The sequence below is a fragment of the Polypterus senegalus genome, chromosome 12 (genome assembly GCF_016835505.1).
Source record: "Polypterus senegalus isolate Bchr_013 chromosome 12, ASM1683550v1, whole genome shotgun sequence".
In the NCBI taxonomy this organism is placed as follows: domain Eukaryota; kingdom Metazoa; phylum Chordata; class Cladistia; order Polypteriformes; family Polypteridae; genus Polypterus; species Polypterus senegalus.
This window is the reverse complement of record NC_053165.1, coordinates 19,605,600-19,631,984: the sequence shown is the minus strand read 5'-3', so window position 1 is coordinate 19,631,984 and position 26,385 is coordinate 19,605,600. Positions and strand designations below refer to the sequence as shown.

The 26,385-nt window shown below is 42.2% G+C and overlaps 1 protein-coding gene across 4 annotated transcripts in view; it reads left to right on the top strand.

Annotated features, from left to right (window-relative positions):
* The window catches only part of dock3 (dedicator of cytokinesis 3), a 919,050-nt gene that overhangs the window by 366,526 nt on the left and 526,139 nt on the right, over positions 1-26,385 (top strand). For all 4 annotated transcript variants that reach the window (XM_039772621.1, XM_039772622.1, XM_039772620.1 and 1 more), the window contains exon 3: positions 7,517-7,557. In XM_039772621.1, the coding sequence (XP_039628555.1) occupies positions 7,517-7,557 (41 nt within the window). The remainder of the gene's footprint in view (positions 1-7,516; positions 7,558-26,385) is intronic.

The window sequence follows — 26,385 nt, the reverse complement described above, 5'->3', positions numbered from 1 at the left end:
ACATGTACTGTGACACTTCTTTCATGGTAGCAGGCTAAAATTAAAGAGACACTCAGTTTACATCTTTTAAATTATTTGCTCAGCAACATTTTACGAAATAGGTTTGATTGATTCGATCCCGTGTAGCGATAACAGGTTCATTTTATCATATCAAAATGTGTTCACGTCGGTGCTGCCAAGAAGTCGTTAAGAGAATGAAACAATGAAGGCTGATATTTTTAAAAAGGTATCACTACAGGTAGATTGGATAGATTCTGTCAATCATTAGGTGATTTTCCATTAAAAGGTAAAGAGTACCTACTGTCCTCATCATGTCTGCCTGCCTGTCTGTCTGTCCGCACGAAGCTCAGCTTAGCTCACAATAGAACTATTTCCTTGCAATTTGGCAGAGTTATTCTTCTAGAAATAAAAAATGTCAAGAAAGTTCAGTTACCTTTGGGCTATCTTGAATACAGAATGCTGTACAAATTTTGAAATTTGAAAAACTCCCCTCTAAAAACCACTGGAGAGTGTCCAGGATCATCTATTTTAAAACAGAATAACATTATGTGTGACATTGATTACTGATTAATTTGCTCTTTTAAATTTATCTGGAGAGAAGTTGTTTCACTTTTTGTAAATTTTGCATTTTTTCCTCTTTTACACATCTGACAGCTGCTTTGACAGCAAAACAGACCACCAGTACTAATTATTGAGACACCAGCAGACCTCCTCACACGTGTGGGTAGGAATACACAGTCACACCAGTGGCACGCGTGAACCTCTGCAACAACAATAACAACTCGTTTCTCCTGCAGTTTGAAGTCATGCCAGGTAAGTTAAATGATCTTTTTAAGCATAACAGTAAAAACTGCAAGAAAGGAAAGCAAAAAGTCACTTACCATACCTTGTAACAATTGGAAGAGAAATGGAGCCCCTCAAGCGTGGCTTACGGTGCATAGACCTGTATCTGCAGGTGAAAATACTCCAATATTTCTCTGACGCTATCATTTATTGGCAAAGCAACAGAGTGATCTTGCTCTCCATCATGGTCAGCACCGCTGTATCCAACAGTTTTAGCTTGAGACGTTAGCACAGACGTTAACATTTCAACTCGGCATGTATTGTTACGATTAAGGTCTTCATTTATTTCCTTTACTAGCCATTCCCCGTGGCTCCGCCCACATAGTAGTGAAGCAGGACAAATTTTAAAGATCAATAAACAAACAGATATTGCTAGCTAAGCAGAGGGCAAGGTACACTGCAAAATGCAGAGGTACAGTGACTCAGACGTAGGCTGACGCGTGAGTGAGGAGGGCCCTGCCCGGCTCCCTACTCCTGATGTCATGCTTCCCCTTCCCCTCAGCCCAGAACCTCTATCTTGGAATTAGCGCAAATATGTCGCTCCTGCATCCCGAACTATGATTCTTAGCGCGATGAGAGAAGTCGCAAAATCAACCAGAATGTTCAAGCAAGTTATAGAAAAAAAACAGATCTAAATCTGTTCAGTAGTTCACTTGTGAAAAGCGGACAGACATACAGACAGAGAGACAGACAGACGCTGGATTTTATATATATAGAAATGTGTTATTCTTCATCTTTTCGTGAGTCTGAGCACTCTTTCTTTTTACAGTCCCTGATTCTAAATCTGATATCAGCTTTTTGGATTAGAGCTTTACTTTAGGTTTCATTACTTTATTTAGGACATCATTTTGTAGATATTCATTGTGGCTATTTTTGCTTCCCTGTTGCTTGGAAAACGCCCCATGTTGTTAGGGTTGTGTCCTCAGAGATCATAGCCTTTGGTGATCGAATCTACAGGTTTAAAAGTTTATCAAAGGACACATTTCATAGCAGAGTTTGCTGATAACAAAACTCTTTTTTTCCCAATCATTATTATGTTCTTTGAAAAGACATTGTTTTTTCTAAAGCTCTTAATGATTTTTGGCTTTGATTTTTTTAACTTCTGATTTAGGTTAGGGTTAGGGGTCTGTCTGCCCTGGCCACCGGACCTTACTTTTATTCTATGTTAAGTAGTATTGCCTAAATTAGTTTCTATATTTTTCTTTTTTTGCTTTCTTCATCCTGTAAAGCACTTTGAGGTACATCATTTGTATGAAAACGTGCTATAGAAATAAATGTTCTTGTTGTTAGGGTTATATTTGGTTTGGTAAGGGTGATTTCCCATATTTTGACTATTTTCTTTTTTGATTCAGTCAACATCTCTTCCCCTGGTTACTATTAAAATATTCTTGATAGCTTTTACTACCATAACATGTGCTGTACATTCTCAGTTTGAAAACACATTGGAAGGAGTCATGTCAGTGTCTGGGTAACCTCAAGGAGGGCAGGGAAGAAAACAGGGTCTTATCTCTTGCTCAAGCATGTCTTTTTTTATTTTTAATATTTTGTAGCTTTTTTAAATATCATTTTGTATTTTTTGTTGTTAATTTTGCTCTTGGTTTAGATTTGTATGTGTTGTATTTATGTAGAATTGTGTTGTTCATCAACAATTTAGTATTTTGTGTTATATTAATTTATGTAGTGTATTCAGTTGTCTGCCCTGTCTCCTTTGTGTAGAGTCAAGGAAATCTGAACCACATGATCATGTATTTATTTATTGATTGATTGATTGATTGATTGATTTGTCATTGATTTTCTGTATTTGTTCCTGTTTCTTCTTTTGGTGGTTATGATTTTTGGATTTCCCTGATTTGACCTCTGCATCACTTTAAAGGCACAGTTTTCTGGTTTGTGATTGTTTGGTTTCCTCGCTTTAGTTTTTTTCCTTTTTGGCCAAATCTATTTTTCTCTTTTTTTTTCTTGTCCATGTGTTTTGTCTGATTCTTTCTTTAAATAAATTCTTAAAATATATATAAAAAAAAATAGTTTTTGTTGTCTTTAGAACCAGAGGTTCACGGATTCTATTTCTTGTTTTGAGATTTTTGATATTTTGGGCCTGCACAAGAAAGGCAAAATTAATATAATGATGTAGATAATTCTTGGAAAAAAAGTGTAATCAAAAAACTATGATGTAAAGTATAATGTTTAATAAAAAAAATAAAATCAATCAATTAACTGAACAGGGCAATATTAAATTTCATTTAACCAAGCAGTGCTGACAGTGCTTTACATGTACATCTTTATATATAATTTGATACTATCCGTATGTATGGTGTTCGCGTCAATACCTCGACTCAATACAAGTTAGAACCATGCAATGGGACTCTACCTCTGTAGTTAGAACATCACGTGGCTAATGCGGACACAGTATTGCATGATTGGCTAAGAATGTTTGGATGCTACAGTGACGCCGCTGGACAGCCGAGTATAGTAAGTCGGTGTTGGTTCGAGCAGATAACAATAAGTTTGGTAGGATTTTGAAACATTGGTTTGGTGGGGAGTACTTTCCAGGACTAACATAGTTGCTTGACTTAAACCCTTCGACAGCTCCAGAACCGTAAGTAATTTAAAACTTATTGCCATTTGCTTGGTACATCGAAATCTATCTTTGGTCAGGTCGGTTTTGGCATCCGTTCTTCTGACATCTATTGGCAAACTTAGTAATAATGGCTGGGTATTAATAATGGTCATTAATTAAATTTTAGCCGATCTCAGATCTAAAATTAGTGACGATCGCAACGCAGCCAGAAGAGCAACAGCCGCGGAAAGGATGCAGTCACATGACTGACGAGGACACCGAACCTTTTCGATAATCTGATGTATATGGATTGGGATTCAATAGAAACATTGTCAACATTGTGGTTGACGTTAATCAACCATGCACCCGTTGGGGACTGGCAGGACATAATCTGCCATGCCAACATAATTACTACACCGACTCTTATTAGAGTCATAAAATACGGTTTGTTTGGAAAATTTGTTTGCTGGAAAAAATCAAATGAGCTGCGCCAAAGAGCTGAGTTCACATGTTGCAGCCCCGTTTAAACAGGAAGCTCTTTATTACATCGGCCTAAAAGGTCTATTTTATGCACAAATCAGTGCCATGATAACAATATCATTTCAAGGACTTTGTAGCCTGTTTCGATTGGGCTCCCAGTCACTAGTATTAAATAATTCCACATATTAACGTAACACTCAGAATACAGACCTGTTACCAGTAACTGACAGAGTCATACAGTTAATCTGAAGTAAGAATTAAAAGGTTTAAAGTCTGGTGCTCCGGGCATTATACCACACTACTGGCACAAGTTAAAATGCTGCTAAAGGTTTCATATTGAATATAAAATATTTAATATAGGAGGCCGTTTTTGCAAGTGATACTCGTTCAGTAATGGGGAATTATTTGCGTCTAGTCAATGGCAATGCACACGTAAAATTCCATAAAAAGAGGTTCAGGCATTTTTGCATGATTGGCAATCAAACAAACAGATTTGGATTATTTACGGTAGATTTGCAGAGAAAGTCACCTAGACACAGTTGCCATACTTTTGTGGTTGTTAGTGTTGGAAGCACAGGATATGTAATACACATACTATATGGCTCCTTATGTCATGACCATGGGGTTCCAATGTAAAGGAGATGCCAAAAATTACTCAAAATCCCCAACTGGAGGCTTCAAACCAACCTAGTAATGAAAAGGGCAAACATAGAATATTTATGAATAACATACTTACTTCTCAAAAAGCTCTGTTAAACAAAAGAAGCACAAAACACAAAAAAAGGAGTTTTCTAAAAAAGGAAATCCCGTAGCAAACCCAAAGAATAGTCAAAAAAAAAAAAAACCAGAGCAAAAAGTCAAAATCCAGAACAGTAAATAATGAACATGCAATAGAATTCACCAGCACAACATGTGCATTCAATGAACCACAGGGGACTGTGAGTTTACATCAGCCTTTATAGGGCTAAAAGCAGTCCCTTGACAGTGATGGGCAGGTGGCCCCACCTCTTGGGGGACCATCCACATAACATATGTCACATAGGAAAAATATACTTTAGTCATAAAGAAACTAAAAGATCAACAATGTTAGCATAAAAAATGAACAAAACAGACATAAATGAGAAATCTAAACCCCAGTCAGAGAGGGAACCCTGACCACATTAACAGTGCTACAAAGCACTGCACCTGCAATGAACTCTACTTGATGTAATTCCCTTTGTAAATCTGACTTCATACATCACCACACGCTCAGATGACTCTTTTTATTTGATTAGCTTGCTGACCCCTTTGCCATTATTGATCCACTCTGAAGATGTAGTATGTGCTGTTAATTGACCAATCACCTTCAAAGGAAAGTTGTGGAAGTCTAAAAGTTCTTTATTAATAAATAGGTATCTAAGAACTTCCTGCTAATGGCCTCTAATAAAGTGGACAAAACCAAGCTGCTTCTTCTGGGGTGTCCATCTAAAAGTGTTTTCTGTTATCTTTGAAAACTTTCCTAACATCTTCACTTCCAGTTAGATCTGATACTTCATCAGTCTGGTGTCCTTGGTTTGAATCCTGTGTCTGATCTACAGGAGAAGTCTGCATATTCTCCCCTTGTCAGCTTGCAGGCTTCGGTCCATGTAGGCCACAAATGAAGAGCTGACTTTAAAGATTCAAAATTGTTATGTATTGCTCTAAGAAAGGAGGATTGTGAAATGGAGATGATGGAGAGGAAATATAAACCATTTGCAGAAGCAATAAAAAGGCAAATAAAATGTCACTGTACATATTTAAATAACGCATCAAAGTAAAAGAAGTGGGAGTTCAGGGTGATGTTTTTAGATGGTTGCAGAATTGGCTCAGACACAGTAAGCAGAGGGTGATAGTGCGAGGAACCTCATCAGAACTGGCCGATGTTAAGAGTGGTGATTCACAGGGGTCACTGCTATTTTTAATATATATAAATGATTTAGATAGGAATATAAGTAACAAGCTGGTTAGGTTTGCAGATGATACCAAGATAGGTGGATTAGCAGATAATTTGGAATTCCATTATATCATTACAGAAGGACTTAGATAGCATATAGGTTTGGGCAGATTTGTGGCAGATGTAATTTAATGTCAGTAAATGTAAAGTATTACATATAGGAAGTAAAAATGTGAAGTTTGAATACACAATGGACAGTCAGAAAATCGAGAGTACACCTTATGAGAAGGATTTATGAGTCATAGTGGACTCTAAGCTATCGACTTCCAGACAGTGTTCAGAATCCATTAAGAAGACTAACAGGATGTCAGGTTATATAGAGCCCTGAATTGTGGAGTACAAGTCACAGGAGGTTCTGCTTAAGCTTTATAACACCCTAGTGAGGCCTCATCTGGAGTCCTGTGTGCAGTTTTGGTCTCCAGGCTACAAAAAGGACATAACAGCACTAGAAAATGTCCAGAGAAGATCTCCTAGGCTGAGTTCAGGGCTACAGGGGATGAGTTATGAGGAAAAATTAAAAGAGCTGAGCCTTTACAGTTTAAGAAAAAGAAGATTAAGAGGTGACATGATTGAAGTGTTTAAAATTATGAAGGGAATTAGTACAGTGGATTGAGACTGTTATTTTAAAATGAGTTCATGAAGAACACGGGTGTACAGTTGGAAACTTGTTAAGGGTAAATTTCGCACAAACATTAGTATGTTTTTCTTTACACAAAGAACGATAGACACTTGGAATAAGCTACCAAGTAGTATGGTGGACAGTAAGACTTTCAAGGACTTTCAAAACTGAAATTGTTTTTTTGGAAGAAATAAGTGGAGAGGACTGTTGGGCTTTGTTGGGCTGAATGGCATGTACTCATCCAGATTTTTCTAATGTTCTAATACAATAATGTGGGTTTTTCTGGTCACCACGGTACAAGAAGGACATAGCAGCACTTGAAGCCGTGCAGCAGGTGTTTGCCAGGGCTTAAGGACGTGTCCTCCTCTTCTTCCTCAGTAAATTAAACCTGTTTAGTCTCGAACAGAGGAGACTACGTGGGGAACTTATCCAGGTCTTATGCAGATCCAGCCAGATTCTTTCAAGTAAACAGTGAATCACATACTTGAGGACATCGGTGGAAATTAACAGGAAGTGCATTTAGGATTGAAGCCAAGAAATATTTTGTTGTGCAAAGGATTATGGGAGTCTGAAACAAACTACAGAAATGTGTAATTGAAGCAGAAACCTTGACAACCTTTTAAGAAGAATCAGGATGAGATTTTGGGACAGCTAAGCTATTAGCGCAACAAACAAGCCTGATGGACTGAATGGTCTCCTCTCATTTGTCAAATGTCTTATATGTGCTATAATATTAGATTAATTAGATCTGTAGTCTAGTTTGATTAATTCAAATCTACCAAATATGACTAAGTATTATAAAATGTATCCTGTAGTTTATACACTTTTTAAAGTGTTGGTGGAAAGATTGAAACGTGCAAAGGAAATCAAAATAAAGTCCCAGCATTTCAACATTTGTTCCCAATTATGCGGTGAGATTTGTCTGTGGGCACCAGTATGACTGGTTGCACAATTTTTCTAGTGTTGGCAGATGTATTTCTTCTTGATTTTAGTGAATTTTTGAGCAAAAAATTTTGACAATTGTGTTTTCTTCTTTAAATTGCAGGTTGGTACAGAGGATTTTCTGCCAGGAAGCCCGCTATTAAGGTAAGAGTTTTTACAGATTGTTTGAAAAATGTTGGGGCTTAAGTAAAATAAGAAATATTAAAGAGAACACTAACAGCACATTTCAGTTATTAGTGAGACGCATCATTTTAACAAACCAAATTTTTAGAAAACTGTAGGAGCAAATCCTTCGGTGCTCTCACACTTTCTTCTTCTGGTGTAGCTTATTACTAGACAGCACCTCTAATGCCATTATTTGGTGTGATAAGAATTGCAGGAGCTTTCACTGGAACCTTGATCATGGGCTCCTTCTGTGGCCTTCTCATTCCTAATTAATATTTGCCTTGTCGTGACTCTAATTTTTGTTTCTTTGTTTGAAAATGTATTATGTTTAAGCTTGCTTGGAGGACCTGACAAGCATAAAGCTGTGTGTGACAAACCTTCATTGGTAACTGTGGGGTCTCATTCGTGCTCCTGTGTTGACTGAACGATGAAATCCTTCTCTGGTGCTAAATGAGCTATGGAGAATTTTATCAGTTAAGTAGATGAATCACATCATATATGGGTATGCGATCTCCAAATTAAAGCCATGCCACCTTGTACTCCAGACCAGCATCACACAGATCAGCCACTTTTCTGGAGACATCAGCACCATGTGTGTGCTGTGCTAAAATAGCTATTCCTTCAGGTAATGGAGGATTGAGAACAATGCTGTCCTGCAACATAATTTTGGTGTTTAGTTATCAGCAATCTCTGTCACTTTCTGCTCTTCACCTTCCACTTCAACTTCACAGCGACCAAGAGCAGCAAGGCTGCATGGGGGTTCCTATTTATAATATTTCTCTGAAAGTCTCTGTCCTCTTTTTGAATCATCTTGAGGGTTTGTAAATGAACTTCCCTCCTCTGGCTTCTGGATGGCCTGCTGCCATTCACACATGTAGCCTCTCCTCTTATGAAGTGTTCACAGAAAGCGATCTTCTGCCCTGCTTATAAACAGTTGGCTGCTGAAACAATTTCCTGCACACCCAGTAATGGGCACTGAGTAATCTATAACACCAAAATATGTTTTTAAAATGAATTATCAAAGACCCTCTCCCCCATTTTCAGGCTTTATGGGGTTTGTGGTGTTAATTGGGGGGTCCCAGACCTCTCAGGACCCTTAAAGTAAAGCCATTTAGGTGGATGTCCTTTCTCTTGTCCAGTTGACATTAGACTGCGTAAGTGCCAGATATGATTATTGGGCATCCTGCCCAGGAGAAAAAGGGGACCCTTGTCGAGAAGAGAAGTTGGAATGGAAGGTCAGAGATGGACTGGCATCCCATCTGGGATGGATATGGGACCTGTAGTATAGGGCTGGCAGTTTATACCAGCCAATAACCCCAAGCTGCCAGATGGAGCCCTCCCTGCAACATGGAGGTGCCCCGAATTCCAGCAGGGCATCATGGACCTTGGAGTTTTAATTCACAGCACTGCTGGATACCGTGGGGGCCGCCAGGGAACGCTGCAGGGAGGCTCAGGGACTTTCCGTATAGCCGTATAGAAAAGAAGGAGTTTTCATCTGACCCGGAAGTGCTGGGAAATCACATGGACTGAGGGGTAGCAGCACGCCCGGGTCATGGACTATAAAAGGACTCTGGGAAGCCCAGCAGAGAGAGCCAAGCTGGGAGGAAGGGTGACTGAGCTGCTGGGAGTGGAGGATTGTGATTATTGTATTGGTCATTGTTATTATTGTGGATTACTATGGAGGTGCTTTGTGCACAAATGATGAAATTAAATTCATTTCTGATTTTTATCTGGTGTCCGACGTGTGGTCTGAGGGTTCAAGGGGATGACTATCTGTCACAGACCCTTACTCAGACAGGGGGACAAAGCAAAGGAGAAATGAGAGGAGGCTCCAATTTTGGAAAATGTTTATCCCCCATCTGCTTAATGGCAGCATTTCAAGATCTCAGTAACCACGTGGACACCTGCAGGGCATGTTGGGAACTGTAGTGCCATGAGTCCCATGGGTGCTTCCTGCTGTGGGGATTCATGATCCCAGTCATCAGGGGGACTCAGAAGTGCTTCTGTTGGGCTATGCCCGACTCCCAGGTCCAACATAAAAGGAAGACATCCAGCCTTCTCCAGAGCAGTCAGAGTCGGGTGGAAGGAAGACATCACTCATTGGAGGGAGGTGGACAGAGAGAGAAGAGGAGGAAGGAAGAAGACATAGATTGTAATTGTGCTTGTGCAACTGTAGCAGAATCTCTGTTTTGAAACTGTGGCTGTATTTGCATTGGTTGTGTTCAGGGTTTGGGGCTCGGTGACACACCCTGTCTGTCACAACTTGTTGATAACATTAATTTTTCCATAACTTACTGTTTAGAGGAGACCTTATCTAGACAAGTTACCAACCTCACACTTGAATGGTCTCAGGATGCTTTACTGTTGGCATGACATGGGACTGATGGTAGCACCACTCACCTTTTCTTCTTTCTGGATTCCCCAAACAATCGGGAAGGGGATTCATCAGAGAAAATTACTTGACCCCAGGAGTCTTAAGCAGTCCAATCCCTGTACCTTCTGCAGAAAATCAGTCTGTCCCTGATGTTTTTCTTGGCTTCTTTGTTGCCCTTCTTGACACCAGGGCATCCTCCAAAAGTCTTCACACCTGCCTGCTGCCATTCCTGAGCAAGCTCTGCACTAGTGGTGCCCTCCTATCCCGAGCCATGAATAAAGAATGGGACAAAAACATCCTCCGAAAGCAACTTCCCCCAACCATCCAAGAACAGTTTGGTGACCCACAATGAACAATCCAGCATGATGGAGCACCAGGCCATAAGGCAAAAGTGAGAACTAAGTGGCTCAGGGAACAAAACATCGAAATTTTGGGTCCATGGCCAGGAAACTCCCCAGACCTTAATCCCGTTGAGAACTTGTGGTCAATCCTCAAGAGGCAGGTGGACATACAAAAACCCATACATTCTGACAAACACCAGGCATTGATTATGCATGAATGGGCTGCCATCAGTCAGGATTCGGCTCAGAAGTTGATTGACAGCCTGCCAGGGTGAATTGCAGAGGTCTTGAAAAAGAAAGAAGGACCAACACTACAAATATTGACTCTTAATGTAATTGTCAATAAAAGCCTTTGAAACTTCTGAAATGCTTGTAATTCTGCTTCAGTATACCAGAGAAACATCTGTCAAAAAGATCTAAAAACACTGAAGCAGCAAACTTTATGAAAATGAATATTTGTGTCATTCTTACAACTTTTGGCCACGACTGTAGTCTTAGGGACCGCAGTGGCAAAGCTTAGCTGGGGTCACAGGTCTTCTTCTGGGTTGTGGCTTTCTGGCTGAGGTGAGGAAAGAGATGCATGACTTCCAGTGTGACCTTGAATACCACCCATTAAATGGAGTCACGTATTGGACATGTTTAGGTGATATTGTCATATATTGCAAGACATCATAGTGAAGTTTTTGAGGTGTATTTTAAAATGTACTTTTATTCCATTGGGGCTCATTATAGATGCCCTACAAGATCTAGAAATCACAGTGTTAACACTTCCATATTTATGAAAGTAAGCAACTATTTTTATCCATTTTCGTGTGCAGGAGTGTGTATGTCCCCTAAGATTAATTCCTGCTCATTAGAGCAAGTCATTGGCTCTCAGAGCAGAGTAAACAGGCCTAATAGCACAGAGAGGGCTTGCAAGCCAAGGGGACATGTGACTGTGTGAAGCATGGATCTGAAAATGCTCTTCATTTATCTGTGAAATAATTGGACTGTAGATGTGTAGCATTACTCCAAGTATGAGCGGAGATTAGTTTTTTTTAGTTTAGTTTAATGGAGTTCAGAAGTGACTAAACTCAGCTCGAGGGGGCCATATTTAGGAATCTTGATCTCAAACAGCACCTCCTTTTATCCTGTGATGGACCCTCTTGTGTAATGTTACTCCTTTGTTTTTATCTGTTTCAACATTTTTACAAACTTAGCTGGGTGTATTTTGGTGTTTTGCAAGTATAATTAAAGGTTGGCATTGTTTCATGGCAGGTCAATGGCACAGTGCGGCTGCCCAGTGATCTTCTTTCTGGTTTGCTTCTTCCTGATTGCAGGCAGAAACTGAATTCCAGTGTAACATCAAATACTGTCCCCCATGTATCAATTAAACTGGTACCTGTAAGTGCAGTTGAATAGTCACATGTTGGACTTATTATTACTATGTTTTGAAATGATTCCTTAGAAGACTGGTGTCCTTCAACATCTGCAATAAGATGCTGCAGATGTTCTATCAGACGGTTGTGGCGAGCGCCCTCTTCTACACGGTGGTGTGCTGGGGAGGCAGCATAAAGAAGAGGGACGCCTGGACAAACTTGTTAAAAAGGCAGGCTCTATTGTAGGCACGGAGCTGGACAGTCTGATATCCGTGGCAGAGCGACGGGCGCTGAGCAGACTCCTGTCAATCATGGAGAATCCACTGCATCCACTGAACAGGACCATCTCCAGACAGAGGAGCAGCTTCAGTGACAGACTGCTGTCACCGTCCTGCTCCACTAACAGACTAAGGATACCCCACACTATGCGACTCTTCAGTTCCACCCAGGGGGGTAAACGTTAACATTATATAAAGTTATTGTCTGTTATACCTGCATTTGTATCACTCTTTATTTTAATATTGTTCTTTATCAGTATGCCGCTGCTGGAGTATGTGAATTTCCCCTTGGGGATTAATAAAGTATCTATCTATCTATCTATCTATCTATCTATCTATCTATCTATCTATCTATCTATCTATCTATCTATCTATCTATCTATCTATCTACAGTATCTATTTTATTATATAGTGCATATCTATCTATCTATCTATCTATCTATCTATCTATCTATCTATCTATCTATCTATCTATCTATCTATCTACTGTATTTACTCGTGTACCACGTGCACCCTAATTTTTAGAAAGAAAATCATGAAAATCTTTTTTCCCCGTGTATGACGCGTGTTCTGGTTGTATAGAAAGTGTTTAGAGAGAGAGGGACCACGAGTGCGCGAGCAAGCATTCAAGAGAGAAAGCATGAGTGTGTGAGCAAGAGAAAGAGAGCGCGAGTGTGCGAACAAGCAAGAGAGAGAGAGAGAGCGCGAAAGAGAGAGAGAGTGAGCCCAAGCAGTGTCCTCGTGTATGACGTGCACCTGATTTTCTAATGCTAATTTTTGGGAAAAAATGTGCGCGTGGTACACGTGTAAATGCGGTATCTATCTATCTGTTTATTGAAAGATATGATTTCATTTCATTCCATGTCGATATTTTAAAATAAATGCACATTGTGAAGCCCAAAGGTGCATACCGCCACCCTAACCCAACACAGACAGGCAGAACACAAGTGTCACCACACAGCACACGATTTATTTACAGTCGGGGAAACATTTCTTCTTTGTTCCCCTTAAATATAGCACAATCCATACAGCACCACAGTCCCGTCTCTGTGCCAGTCTTTCCGCCTCTACTCCTCCTCACGAGCTTCGTCCACTTCCTCCCGACCCAGGCCATTAAGTGGTGGTGACTGGCTCCTTTTATAGGTCCTGGGAGTGTTTCTGGTGGTTCATCAAGATTACCTGGAATCACTCCCAGTCCATTATAGGGCTCTGCAGTTCCCCCTGGTGGCCCCCATCGAGCCCAGCAGGACTATACCAAACTCCAGCTCCCTGCATGCCCTGCAGGAATCCGTGGTGCCACAGCCACCCAAGAGGGCTGCCCTCTAGTGTCCATGGGGAGGCATTCTCTCATTGATGCTCTCTCCCCTGGTCCTTCCATTCTGTTGGCGTCTCAGCCAGGTAATGGCCGTCTCAACATATATGTATTGCCATGCACAAACGTTTACGGGAGGCCTTCAAGGCTGCCGCAATATACACGACTCCACCCCAGGTCATGAAAAGGTAGTATAGCTGAATCCTTATTCTTTTCCATCTTCCAAAGTGCAAGTCTATGTAGGCGCCTGACTTAATTTACAATCAATCTCCAGATTTTCTGCCTGTCGTGAACTTGTAGTTCCTCAGCACAAAAAGTCCCAAAAAAGACATAAAACGTTATTTTTTTTTGCATTAGCATTTCAAGTGGGTAGCGCTGTTGCCTCGCAGTTAGGAGACCCAGGTTCGCTTCCCGGGTCCTCCCTGTGTGGAGTTTGCATGTTCTCCCCGTGTCCTTGTGGGTTTCCTCCGGGTATTCTGGTTTCCTCCCACAGTCCAAAGACATGCAGGTTAGGTGCATTGGCAATTCTAAATTGTCCCTAGTGTGTGCGCCCTGAAGTGGGCTGGCACCCTGCCCGGGGTTTGTTTCCTGCCTTGTGCCCTGTGTTGGCTGGGATTGGCTCCAGCAGACCCCTGTGACCCTGTAGTTAGGATATAGTGGGTTGGATAATGAATGGATGGATGAATTTAAATTAAATTTTTAATTTGATTTTAATTTTTTTATTTGCACTTCATGTTGTTATTCACTGTGGACCCTGAGCTTCGCAGTTTCATCTATCTGTATACTTGTATATGTTCGAGATGACAATAAAGTTCACTTTGACTTTGATGTGTACCCCAGAAGCACATCAGGTTAGAAGAATGAGGACAGGGAAGCCATCTTGAGGTCCCCAACAGACCTACCAAATCCAAATTCATTTTTCCAGGGGGAATCCAACTGGAGATACACTGTCCTTGCGCCCTGTGTTGGCTGGGATTGGCTCCAGCAGACCCCCGTGACCCTGTAGTTAGGATATAGTGGGTTGGATAATGGATGGATGGAATTCAAGTGGTGTCCCTGTATGCTGGCCTACTGCTGCTGGACCCTTAGGAGAGGAGAACTATTGCCATAGAATCAAAAATGGCTGAGTTTTAGATTATACGATAAATATGCAAAATCTTCCATTTGAAGTTGCACGTCACCCAAAAAATCTTACCTGATATAGACATTTTAAAAACGTATTGAAATTCAGTACTCAAAGTAGTATAAGATTCAGGTTGTTTTTACCTTGAGAGAAAAAATAAATTTGTTTTTTTGGATCGGTGAATTATTAGTTCATATTTTAGCACTTGTCTATGCCATTTTATGGGGTACCTTGCTGGCTGTAAGAATACATTAAGAAAACCATCTCTTTTTTATATATACAGCTTTAAGCAACTGTTTGTATTTCAAATTTTAAATTAAAAAAAGCATGTAAGTTCTGAAGCCACTCTTAATACCGCACAGAATAAAAAAAAAATAAATTGTAAACTTTGATTTCTGAGCTTGTTTTTTAAGTCCAAAGTTACACCCCCAGGAAATATTGGTAAGCTTCAAAGTTGGTGCAGAAGAATTGTTTAAATAATGTATTCTTCAGAAGGATTATCCCAGCCTTTGGGAGACAGAAGAGCTTTAAAATTTAATCATGTAAAACCTGCTGACTAGCAGAGGCTTATGTAAAGGCATCGTGCTGGCTAGGACACTGCAGAACTGTGCGATTCAGTCAGGAAATGAGAGACGTTGGTCAGTTTACAAAGCTCTTACAAGAAATGAATATTTTGCACAGATGAGATAAACGTTACTCGAGGGGAAGGCCCTTTTTCTGTAAAGCACATGCAGCAAATGCCATAGCATAGTATTTACAACAGAGCCCAAGAACATCATGCCGTCCCATCTGGGGCTTTGGATCCCACCAGGTTGGGCTCAAACATCCACAAGCTTCAAGTGGCTTAGCTGAGTTAAAGACTGTCATGTTGTGTTAGTGTATGGAGGCAGCTAGAAGAATTTAGATTATACCTTCAAAGGGCCTGAACTGGTTAAACACTGAATGAATGGATGGCATCAGAATAAGAAAACCTCAGATAAGCACCACAGTGACACATTGATGAGAGCTGCTTGCCTCAGACGCCCAGCACTACTTGGTCAGGTCCTATCACCGTCTCTGTCACTTTTACTTTCTCTCCATGTTTCCTGCAGGTATTCCATATGATACCCACATACCAAAGACATGCAGGATGGGCTAACTGTTGTGACAGATAGGGGCTCTATCGCTCCCTTGAACCCTCAGACAATACATCAGACACCAGATAAAAGTCCAAAAATAATATTTATTCGGAAAATACAGCGCACAAAGCACCTTCCACTCCACAATGCTCGTATAAATACACAAATCCACAATAACAATAAATCCTCCACTCTCTCAGACACATTGCCACCCTTCCTCCCATCTCAGCTCGTCCATCTGGGATTTCCCAGAGTCCTTTATAGTTCTTGACCCGGAAGTGCTTCTGAACCCTCACTTCATGTGACCTCCTAGCACTTCTGGGTCAGATCAAAAACTCTTCTTTTTCATCCCGGAAGTACGTCATTTCCTCTGTCGCTGTGTCTAACATGTACTTCTGGGTTATAGGGAAAATAGCAGTCCCTGCTCCTACCTGCAGCCTCCTCTGGAGGTCCTCATGGTATCCAGCAGGGCTGTGATGAAAAACTCCACTGTCCATGATGCCCTGCTGGAATTCGGGGCACCTCTATGTTGCAAGAAGGGCTGCACCTGGCGGCCTGGGGGTATTGGCCGGGATAAATGGCCAGCCATATCCCACACTGTATTGGAGCAATCTGAGTAAGTGTGTGCCCTATGATGGAGTAGAGCCGGTTAGTGCCTTCTTAGTGCCTCTGCTCGTTCATACACGCCCGGAAATTGTGCAGATATAGACATTTGCTGTGGTGCATCCTGCGGGAAGAAGATGAACTGCACCTCTTCCGGGAATGTCCAGTTACACAATCACTGTTGGATGCCCTGAAAGATGAACTGGAAAAGTCGGTACCCAGACACAATCTCTATGGACTGTTCCCTGGCACCCACTCACTGGAAGATACCGAGAAGGCATGGCATCTCATGTGCTGCGTGAAAGACCCTCTCTGGGTCACCAGGATCTGCCTCATCCTCAGAAACAAAAGGATGACAATCATCTGCAGACTACTCAGGGACTACTCTATCCTGGATACTTTGAAGGACCGAAGCCATACACACCCTGACGGAGGAGCTCCCCAAACCCTAAGATGGGTACAGGACTCAACTTTGTTTTTACATTGTGTTGTAAATTGATACATATTGTAACCGTGTAAAGATTGTGCGGCCCTTCAGACACCCCCTCATAAACAGTTTTTCAATGGAAAAGAAACACATTCTTTCAGTACCTCTGCGGGAGCAGCTGCCGGCTTGCCTCACGACGTTCTCCTCACACGGGGCTATGAACATTTAACAGATCGAGCCGTGGCCATCCTGGGCTCTCTCACTCTCCTGTCTCTCTTCTGCTTTTCTGTCGCCGACCCCCTGGATCTCCTTGTTGAAGAAGATGTTGTGTTCTTTTGAGCAGGAGTCAGGACCGATGCGTCACGTTTGATACCTGTTCCTTGTGAGGCCGGTCCGCCTCTGTAAGAGACTTGTGTTTGTAACTGGCAGAACAGAAATAAGGTTTATACAACTTGGTGAACCTGCTGAACTCTCCAGTGCAACTTTGTGACCCAAGCTTGACAATATGTGAAACCGAAAAATATGTAAAAGTGTACAATGCAATAGGTAGTTCAAGATTGTGTTAGATTGTAGATGATTATAGTCGATTGCAAATGATGACATGAATTCATATAGACTGAAATAGTGTATTAGTCTTTGTTTTATCTACTCGATATATATCAAAATCCTATGCCTACAAGTGCAACGATTTTGCGCAACGATTTCATGTGACTTTTTGTGTCACATTTATTGTCACGTTTTAAATCGGGCTTAAAACCTACATATGTTTGGTATCATTCTTTTCAGAATTTATCGAACTTTAATGTGATGTTAGATTTTCAGATTCTTATTCAATTTTTAAATTATAAACTAAAATATCAAGAACTCACGTCATGTGAGACAAGACTTTGTACCAACAGATTTAACCATGCCTGGGGCTAGAAATAAAAGACAAAGAGTAGGATAGCTGCTGTACAGGCTTTTAAATGTTCGATGTGCAACGTGAGATTCAGATCATGTGACACGTCCGCAGCAGCAGCAGCTGATTGAGCAAAGAGGAGGTAAAAAAAACTGTATTTGGTTCCCATTGTATCAGCGTTTAAGAGTGGGTTTCAGAGGAGGGACCGCATCTCCTTGGGGTGCATTTAGCCCCCCTCTTCACAACGCAAGTGGCAGGGACATGAAGTGGCTTGGCTGGTGCATAGCACAGGCCACGGGGCTCAGCGAGCAAAGCGAGCAGGGGGTAACCACCTAGTCGATATATATATATATATATATATATATATATATATATATATATATATATATATATATATAGTGAGACTTGCCCGGACACCACCAGTCGGAGACCACATCTTTATAAAAGTCACACGTTTATTCATTCACAAATAAACACAGTCCCAAACACCACACAATGCACAAAGCAATAATCACCCAAAATGAACTTTCTTTCTCTCAGTCTTTGGCCGCCAATCTCCTCCTGGGAGCTTCGTCCTGCTCCCTCTCCCAACTCTAGCTCCCCGATTGCTGGGAGGCGGCGCCTTTTATTCCAGCCCGGATGTGCTCCAGGTGTCTGATGACGAGCTTCCGGCAGCACTTCCTGGATGGCGGAAGTGCTGCCCTTTGCACCGGAAGCACTCCGGACGTCCCTGGCAGGTTCCTCCGCCATCTTGCAGAGTGTGGCAGAAGTAACTGTCTCCAGGTTCCTCGAGGCTTAAATCGCCCCCTGGTGGTGGCCACGGGTCCAAACAGTCCAGAACCCTTTTCCTCCTTTCCCGTGGTCCTCTCCTGCTCCAGGGCGGTTGTCCCCTCGTGGCCCGGAAGCTATTCTTGCCCCCTTCCGGCATCACCGGCCGTGTAAGAACCCCAGCCGTCTGTGACAATATATATATATATATGTTGTGAACGCTGGCCCGGACACGGACAGACGGACATCTTTGTTTTCACCCAACACACCGTTTATTTACACTAATATTTACAAAAGTCTACCGTGCAGTCACACCCCAGTGCCTCCAGCACCAATCCCCCAAAGTCCAGGCGACACAGTCCTTTTCTGGCCGCCTCCTGTCCTCTCACCAGCTTTGTCTTCCTTCCTCCCGACTCCCGGCACTCCTCTGCAGACACGCCCTTGTGTGGCGGAAGTGCTGGCTGCGCACCCGGAAGCCGTCCGGGTGTCGCCTGTCGTCTTCCCCCCAGCACTTCCTGTTTTATTTACACTATTTACAATAAATTAACTGGTCACACAGACCCAGTCACGTGCACAAACACCCCCCAAATACTCAGTCCTGGCCACAAATGCCTCTCTTCGGGCCTCCTCCACACCTCCTCTATGCTTCGTCCTGTCTCCTCCCGACTCCAGCACTGAATGAATTGAGACGGCCCCTTTTATACAGTCCCCGGATGAGCACCAGGTGTTCCCGGCATTCCTCGCTTGGCCACACCCCAGCGTGGTGGAAGTGCCGGCTGTCCTCCCGGCAGCTCTCCGGGTGTCTCCCAAAGTCTTCCCACCAGCACTTCCTGGAGTGGCGGAAGTGCTGGGGCAACAGGTCCCCAAGGCATTGGGGCGCCTCCTGGCGGTGACCACGGGCCCCTGTAGGGTAGGGCTTCCATGCCCGCAACCCATGGCCCCCAGAACAACCAGGAAGACGGCCCCCACGTGATCCAGGGTGGGCTTTGACCCTCTTCCGATCCCTCATGACTTCCCGGCCGGGTCATTGCCCCTGGCATCCCTGACAATATATATATATATATATATATATATATATATATATATAAAAAGATATAGATATATATATATAAAGATATATATATATAGATATATATATATATATAGTATATAGATTACCTAAATATATGTAAATAAAGTATATTTAAAAAAAAAAATTGGTTAGTGCCTTGTTATAGCCAAACTCCAGCTCCTTATGACTCTATAATGGAATATGCAGGCTGGTGGGGAGATAATTTACAAATGAAAAGACACCAATCAATCTGCGTTGTCCTTTTAGGTGAACGTGATGTCACGTTATGGGACTTCTCGTTGTTGGGTATGGTAGAGTTGTAGCCTGCGGCTGCTAATCTTGTCACCTGACCATCTCAGCTGAAATGAGTGATAAACGCTGAGTGTGTAAAATTTACCGACTGTGTGTTGACCTGCCAGCACAGTTGTGCTCACCCCAGTAATAATGTGCTGCCTGATGGAGCCAGTGCTGTACGAAGGGTTATCAGCTACGGCGAGTTCAGCCCTCTCTTTTTTACCTTTTATTCATTCTGTCGTAGTAGGTATGACCTCACTTGGATGAGATGTGTTCTGTTTGTGAGGACCTAAACATGTGCGTTCTTTATTCCTTATGGCTGCGTTCTGTTCATTGTACTTCTGGATGAGCATTCAATGGTCGTTAGCTCTCATGCTTTGACGAATATCCTTTGTATGACAATGTGCTGTAGAAATAAACGCTGTGGTTGTTGTGCTCCTTATATGAGCCAGCAGCCAACAACAATCACCTGTGTAGCCACTGCTATGACTGTCAATTGCATTGCTGTCACCCATGCTTCCCACACTGGCTGGCAGTCGTGCTTCTAATAGTAGTCAATGGGCAGCATTTTTCAATCATGGAGTGATTTTTTTTTGTTTGTTTTTTTTAGTGCTAAAGCTGCTGCAATTTGCACATATCCCCTTGCAGTAACACACACATGTCTACAGAGAGAAAGAGCAGAGCTACACACATCCGAAGGGTGACTCTAAGATAATTTGGATAACAGATAGCCAGCTGCTCCCCGATGCTTCATGCTGAACATCTCTGTGAATAATAGACTCCATAAATAAATCAAGACTGACTTTATGCATTCAGAATTCACCTCATATATATCAAATTTGACTTTACATTTTCAGAATTGATTCCGTATAATAATTTGTCATTATATATTCAGAACTGCCTCAGTTTTTTCAGAACTGAATATATAAAGTTATGGTTGACTTTATATATTCTGAATCTAATCCCATCCATCCATCCATCCATTTTCTATACTTGTTTCACCCTGAGCAGTGTCATGGGGAAGATGGAGCCAGTCCTGGCAAGTAAAAAATGCAAGGCAGGAACAATGCGGGAACATGCAAACACACACACACACACACACATCAGGGGCCATCTAACCTGCATGTCTTTGGACTGTGGGATGAAACCTGAGCACCCAGAAAAAATCCCAAGGAGACATGGAGAGAACATATAAACTCCATAAAAGGAGCACCTGGGGCATGAACCATGGTCTTCTTGTATGCAAAGCAACAGTGCCACCACTGTGCCACTCGGCTGCTCCTTAAATTTTAAATTAGACCCCATAGATTGAACATTTCAGTCTTTCTGTCTGTTTGTCATCCAAAGATATATGTTCTGTTTATAATATAATGTAATAAAATACAGTAGTAGAACTACCGTCTCATAAAAAGGAAACCAAGGTTTGCACCCAGGGTGCTCCCAGCATGCAGTCTGCACATTCTCCCAGTGTCTTTGTGGGTTTCAGGTGGGTGCTCCACTTCCCTCCCACAGAATTGGTATTGATAATTTAGCATGTGTGTGTGAGTACGTGCGTGTGTTCACCCTGCAATGGACTGATGCCTTGTCCAGGTATTGTTCCTGCCTTGAACCCAGTGATTGTCAGGAAGGGTCTTCAGCTGCCCAGTAACCCTGCACTGGAGAAACAAGTTAGAAAATGGATGGATGAAGTGAGATTCTGAACATACTATATAATTCCAACATGATTTTTGTATAAGTGCATTGAGATATGTGGCAGACGGGACGTCCCTGCAGCATATGTTCCGGGGGAGCAAGCATGGGAGAACCAATATGTCCGTCTGGACACTAGATGGCAGCCTCCCTAAATGGCAGCAGTGCCTTGGACTCCCGAAGGGCTTCATAGAAGTTGGAGTTTGGTGCAGCCCTGTTGGGTTCTGCAGGCGCCGCCAGAGGGTGCTGCTGGGCCCTTCTGGGCAGTAGTTTCACCACACGCGGAAGTGCAGCCTAGTTGTCAGCAATCAAGCACCTGGAGCACTTCTGGGTGCTTAATAAAAGGAGCCAGCGACCACCACTCAGGAGCCAGAGTCGGGAGGAGGAGGACGAAGCTGCCTAGGAGGAGTGGAGGATAACCCTGTAGTTTACTGGTGTTTGTGCTGTGCTTCGGACTGTGTACTGACTGTGGGACATGGGGAAGACGTGCACCCACAGGTGAAGAAAAATAAATAGTTGTTTTATTTTACATGTGCCTCCATGTACAGTCTGTGTCGGGCGCCTATATAGCGCCTTTCACATATAATATAATATAATATAATATAATATAATATAATATAATATAATATAATATAATATAATATAATGTAATGTAATGGTGGCACAGTGAGTAGCGCTGCTGCCTCACAGTTAGGAAACCCGGGTTCGCTTCCCGGGTCCTCCCTGCATGGAGTGTGCATGTTCTCCCCGTGTCTCCGGGTGCTCCGGTTTCCTCCCACAGTCCAAAAACATGACTGGTGTGTAGTGCAGGCCACAGGGGTTGGCAAGCAAAGCGAGCAGGGGGTAACTCCCTAGTATTTATTTATTTATATATATATGGGCAGCACTCTGGCGCAGTGGTAGCACTGCTGCCTTGGAGTTAGGAGACCTGGGTTCGCTTCCCGGGTCCTCCCTGCGTGGAGTTTGCATGTTGTTCCCGTGTCTGCGTGGGTTTCCTCCGGGTACTCCAGTTTCCCCTCACAGTCCAAAGACATGCAGATTAGGTGTATTGGTGATCCTAAATTGTCCCTGGCATGTGTGTGTGTGTGCCCTGAGGTGTGCTGGCGCCCTGCCCGGGGTTTGTTTTCTGCCTTGCACCCTGTGCTGGCTTGGATTGGCTCCAGCAGACCCCCGTGACCCTGTAGTTAGGATATAGCGGGATGGATGGATGGGTAATATAATATAATATAATCTATATACAGTATATAAAATTAAACATCTGTCCTTATGTATTTACATCGGGTTTTTTTCTATAATTTGCTTGAATATTCCGGTTGATATTGCAACTTCTCTCATCGTGCTAAGAATCATAGTTTGTTGAGGTACCGATTTATTTGCGCGAATCCAAGGGGAGGAGGAAGCGTGACGTCAGGAGTAGGGAGCTGTGCAGGGCCCTCGTCACTGACACATAGAGGCTCTCTATCTCACATCACGTGTTGGAGTGCACCTTGCCTCCGCTTAGCTAGCGATACCTGTTTGTTCAACAGATTATCATCTACAGGTTGTTAAGTTTGAAGTTTTTGACACGGAGCTCAGAGCTGTGTGTGTTTTAGAGGGTAGCCGCTGATTGCAGAGGTATCACGGCCATGTGGTTTTCTCCCCATGCGGGGGACGCGCTCCCGTCAGAGCTGAACACGATCAGATACAATGCCAGCGTTTGACGTTGGAGTGCACCTACCTTCCGCTTGGCCAGAATTGCATTTTTTGTTGTTTTTTTTTTATGATTTTTAAAGTTTGTCCTATTTCATTACTACGTGGTCAGAGCCGCAGGGGACAGCAAGTATAATATAATATAAGCTAATATGGGGGCAGTGAGGTGGTAAGCGCTTCTGCCTCCAATATACCCATCCAGCATGTCTAATTTGAGCTGCACGTGCTGTGGTTGTGAGTTTTGCCCCGGTTGTCTAGTTTCCCTCCCACATCCCCAAAGACATGCAAGTTAACTTAATTGGTGGTTGCATGTTGCATAAGCTGCGGTGGGCTGGCACCCTACTCGGGGTTTGTTTCCTGCCTTGCACCCTGTGTTGGCTGGGATTGGCTCCAGCAGACCCCCGTGACCCTGTAGTCAGGATACAGCAGGTTGGATGCTGGATGGACGGATGTTGCATAAGTGTGAGTGTGAGTGAACCCTACAATCGTCCGGTATTGGTCACTAACTTGAGCTCAGTGCCCCTGAGATGGTCCTCACCTCACTGTGTAACTGAATGGCATTGCATTTGTAAATGCCGTGTGAAGTGATGTTATTTCAGTACACTGAAATGGTAGCAACTTTCGTATGCATTATACAGTATATCATAATATACCACAGTTTATCTTTTTTCATAATCAAATATTTATTGTGTTTCTAAGAATTACTTACAAACTCTTTAAAATCGCTTCAGTTTTTTTTTTGTCTGCCGCCTCCTGACTCGCCAGTAAGCGAGAACTCCCACCCACACATAACATACCACTCAACTCCTCTTGATATCTAGTTATGCAAGACCCAGTACCACCCCTCCATTTTTGGCCCTCTACACCTGAAAACCCCTCATTTGCGGGCAATTTCAAGATTCAAGAAGTCTTGCATAACTAGACATCAAGAAGCGTTGAGTGGTATGTTCTGTGTGGGTGGGAGTTCTCACAAACAATTTTTAGACCATACCTTGTGCAGAAAATTACACCCTTATGATAAAGAGTAAACTAATCAGTGTCTTTAGCTAAAATGACTAGAAGGACTTGAGGTTGTGCATGCCATGTTAACCGACTCCAGGGGCTCACCTCATAAGATACGAGGGGTCAAAGTTACTCCTTTTCACAAAAGTTTGAAACAATAAGTGATCAGTAATATAATAGAGGTACGTGGAGTGTCATTTTTTGGCTATTTCATGGTTTGCTGATCACAAATATGATCTTTTTTTTGACGTTTGATACTTTACCTGGGGTCTCACAGAAGGTTAAAAATGACAAATGTCAAGCTAAACACGTAGTGTACATTTAGTCTATTTAAAGGTCAGTAATTACGAATATATTATTTTTCAGTTTTGATTCTTTACCCTGCATCTAGTCCCATATGAACCTCACAAAATTATTTAACAAACAAGAATATTTAGCTTTTAAACATTTGAATTGAAGCGCACATTTTAATATTTCAGATATCTAATGCAACTATTTGCGTGCTTTATGTACTTCATACATCATGAAGTAAATCGTTACATTTTTTATTGAATTAATTAAAAATAACATTCCATAAAAACAAGTGAAACTTGACAAAATTAAATTCAATTCAGAAAGAGAAGAAAGCAAACAGCCAGAGTACAACAACAACAACAACACTTATTTCTATAGCACATTTTCATACAAACAGTAGCTCAAAGTGCTTTACATATTAAAGAATAGAAAAATGAAAGACAAAATTATAAAACAAAATAAATCAACATTAATTAACATCGAATACGAGTAAGGTTCAATGGCCAGGGGGGACAGAAAAAAAAAAAAACTCCAGGCGGCTGGAGAAAAATAAAATCTGTAGGGATTCCAGACCATGATACCACCCAGTCCCCTCTGGGCATTCTACCTAACATAAATGAAACAGTCCTCTTTGGATTTAGGGTTCTCACGGAAGGGCTTGATGATGATGATGGTCACGTAGACTTCTGCCTTTTAATCCGTCCATCGTTGTTGGAGCATCATGAAGCTTTGAGTAGGTGGAGGTGGCGCAGGCCACCACTACAAAGAAACCGGAAAAAGAAACAGAAGAGAGAGTAGGGGGTCAGTACCGATTTTAGAGCCACCATGAGTAGTTATTATAAGGAAATTGAACATACAGAGTATCAGGATTAAGTTAAATTAAATTAAATTAAATTAAATTAAAACCTTTAAGAGTAAAAAGAGGGGAGAGAATCAATTTTCCTCAATATAAATCATTACATATCTTCTGAATGCCACAAATTAAGGTGGCCTACTTTAAATCAGACTCTGTCATTTCTGGATTTGCTTATTTGGTCATTTCCTAAAGATATTTACATGTTACTACACAGTGTAGAGAAGTATTAAACTGTCATAGTAAAATAAGGAAAACAACAAAATATACAACAGCTACAACAGTTGTACATGATCCAGCTGGTGCCACGTTTTTATCTGACTCTCTGCTGACAGTAAGACAGATGCCATGCAGGGACGCCAAAATGCCACCAGGCTCCCTTACCCAAAGCCATCAGCACATGTTAATTTAGCCAGAGGAATTGAGGCCACGTGACATTTAAGACAGGTGAGGCTGTTGTTCTTCTGTGCAGCCACTAGAGGGCCCCCTGAATCTGAGCCTTTTAAACCATGTAGATGGAGGCCCCCCCCAGTTTATGGATTTCTGAAAGACTAGGGGTGTAGAAACACCTGGTGCTACTGGAGACTGCAGCTCTAGCTTTGTGTCCTGGTGGCTCATTTCTAACATACCTGTAGATGGTAACAATTCTAGAACTGTTTCTTTTTATTATTATACTAAAGGTTTACATTTTATGTGGCACTTGCAAAGGATATTTTAAAAGCATTCTTCTGTAAGGTTTTACTATGCACAGACAAAATAAACATGTGCAACGTCACTGGAACCATTTTAAATAAAGAGCAAGTCATCGCATTCATTTGTCTGGTGCAGTTTCTAAAGACATTTTCATTCATTATGATTCTGGGTTGTATTTTGATGCCTTTAATAATTCATTCATTCATTTTCCATTGCTTATCCAAGACCAGGTGATGTGGGTAACAGTCTTAGCAGTGAGGCCCAAACGTCCTTTCCCCAGCCAAACGTGGCAACTCATACGGTGGATTCCCAAGGCCTTCCCAGGCCATCTAAGAGATATAATCCTCCCAGCAGGACTGGGGTCTTCCTCAGGGTTTCCTCCCAGCTGGTTGTGCCCATATAACCTACATGCATGAGAAATGCCTGAACCACCTCAGTTGTTTCCTCTTGATGCGGAGGGTCAGTGGCTCTGCTCCAAGCCTCCCCCAGATATCTGTGCTTCTCACTCTGTCTCTAAAGGAGTGCTCAGCTACCCGACAGAGAAAGTTCATTTTGGCTGCATGTACCTACAATCTCATTCTTTTTGGTCATTACTCTAACCTCATGACCATAGGTAAGGGTAAGGATTAAGGTTGACTAGTA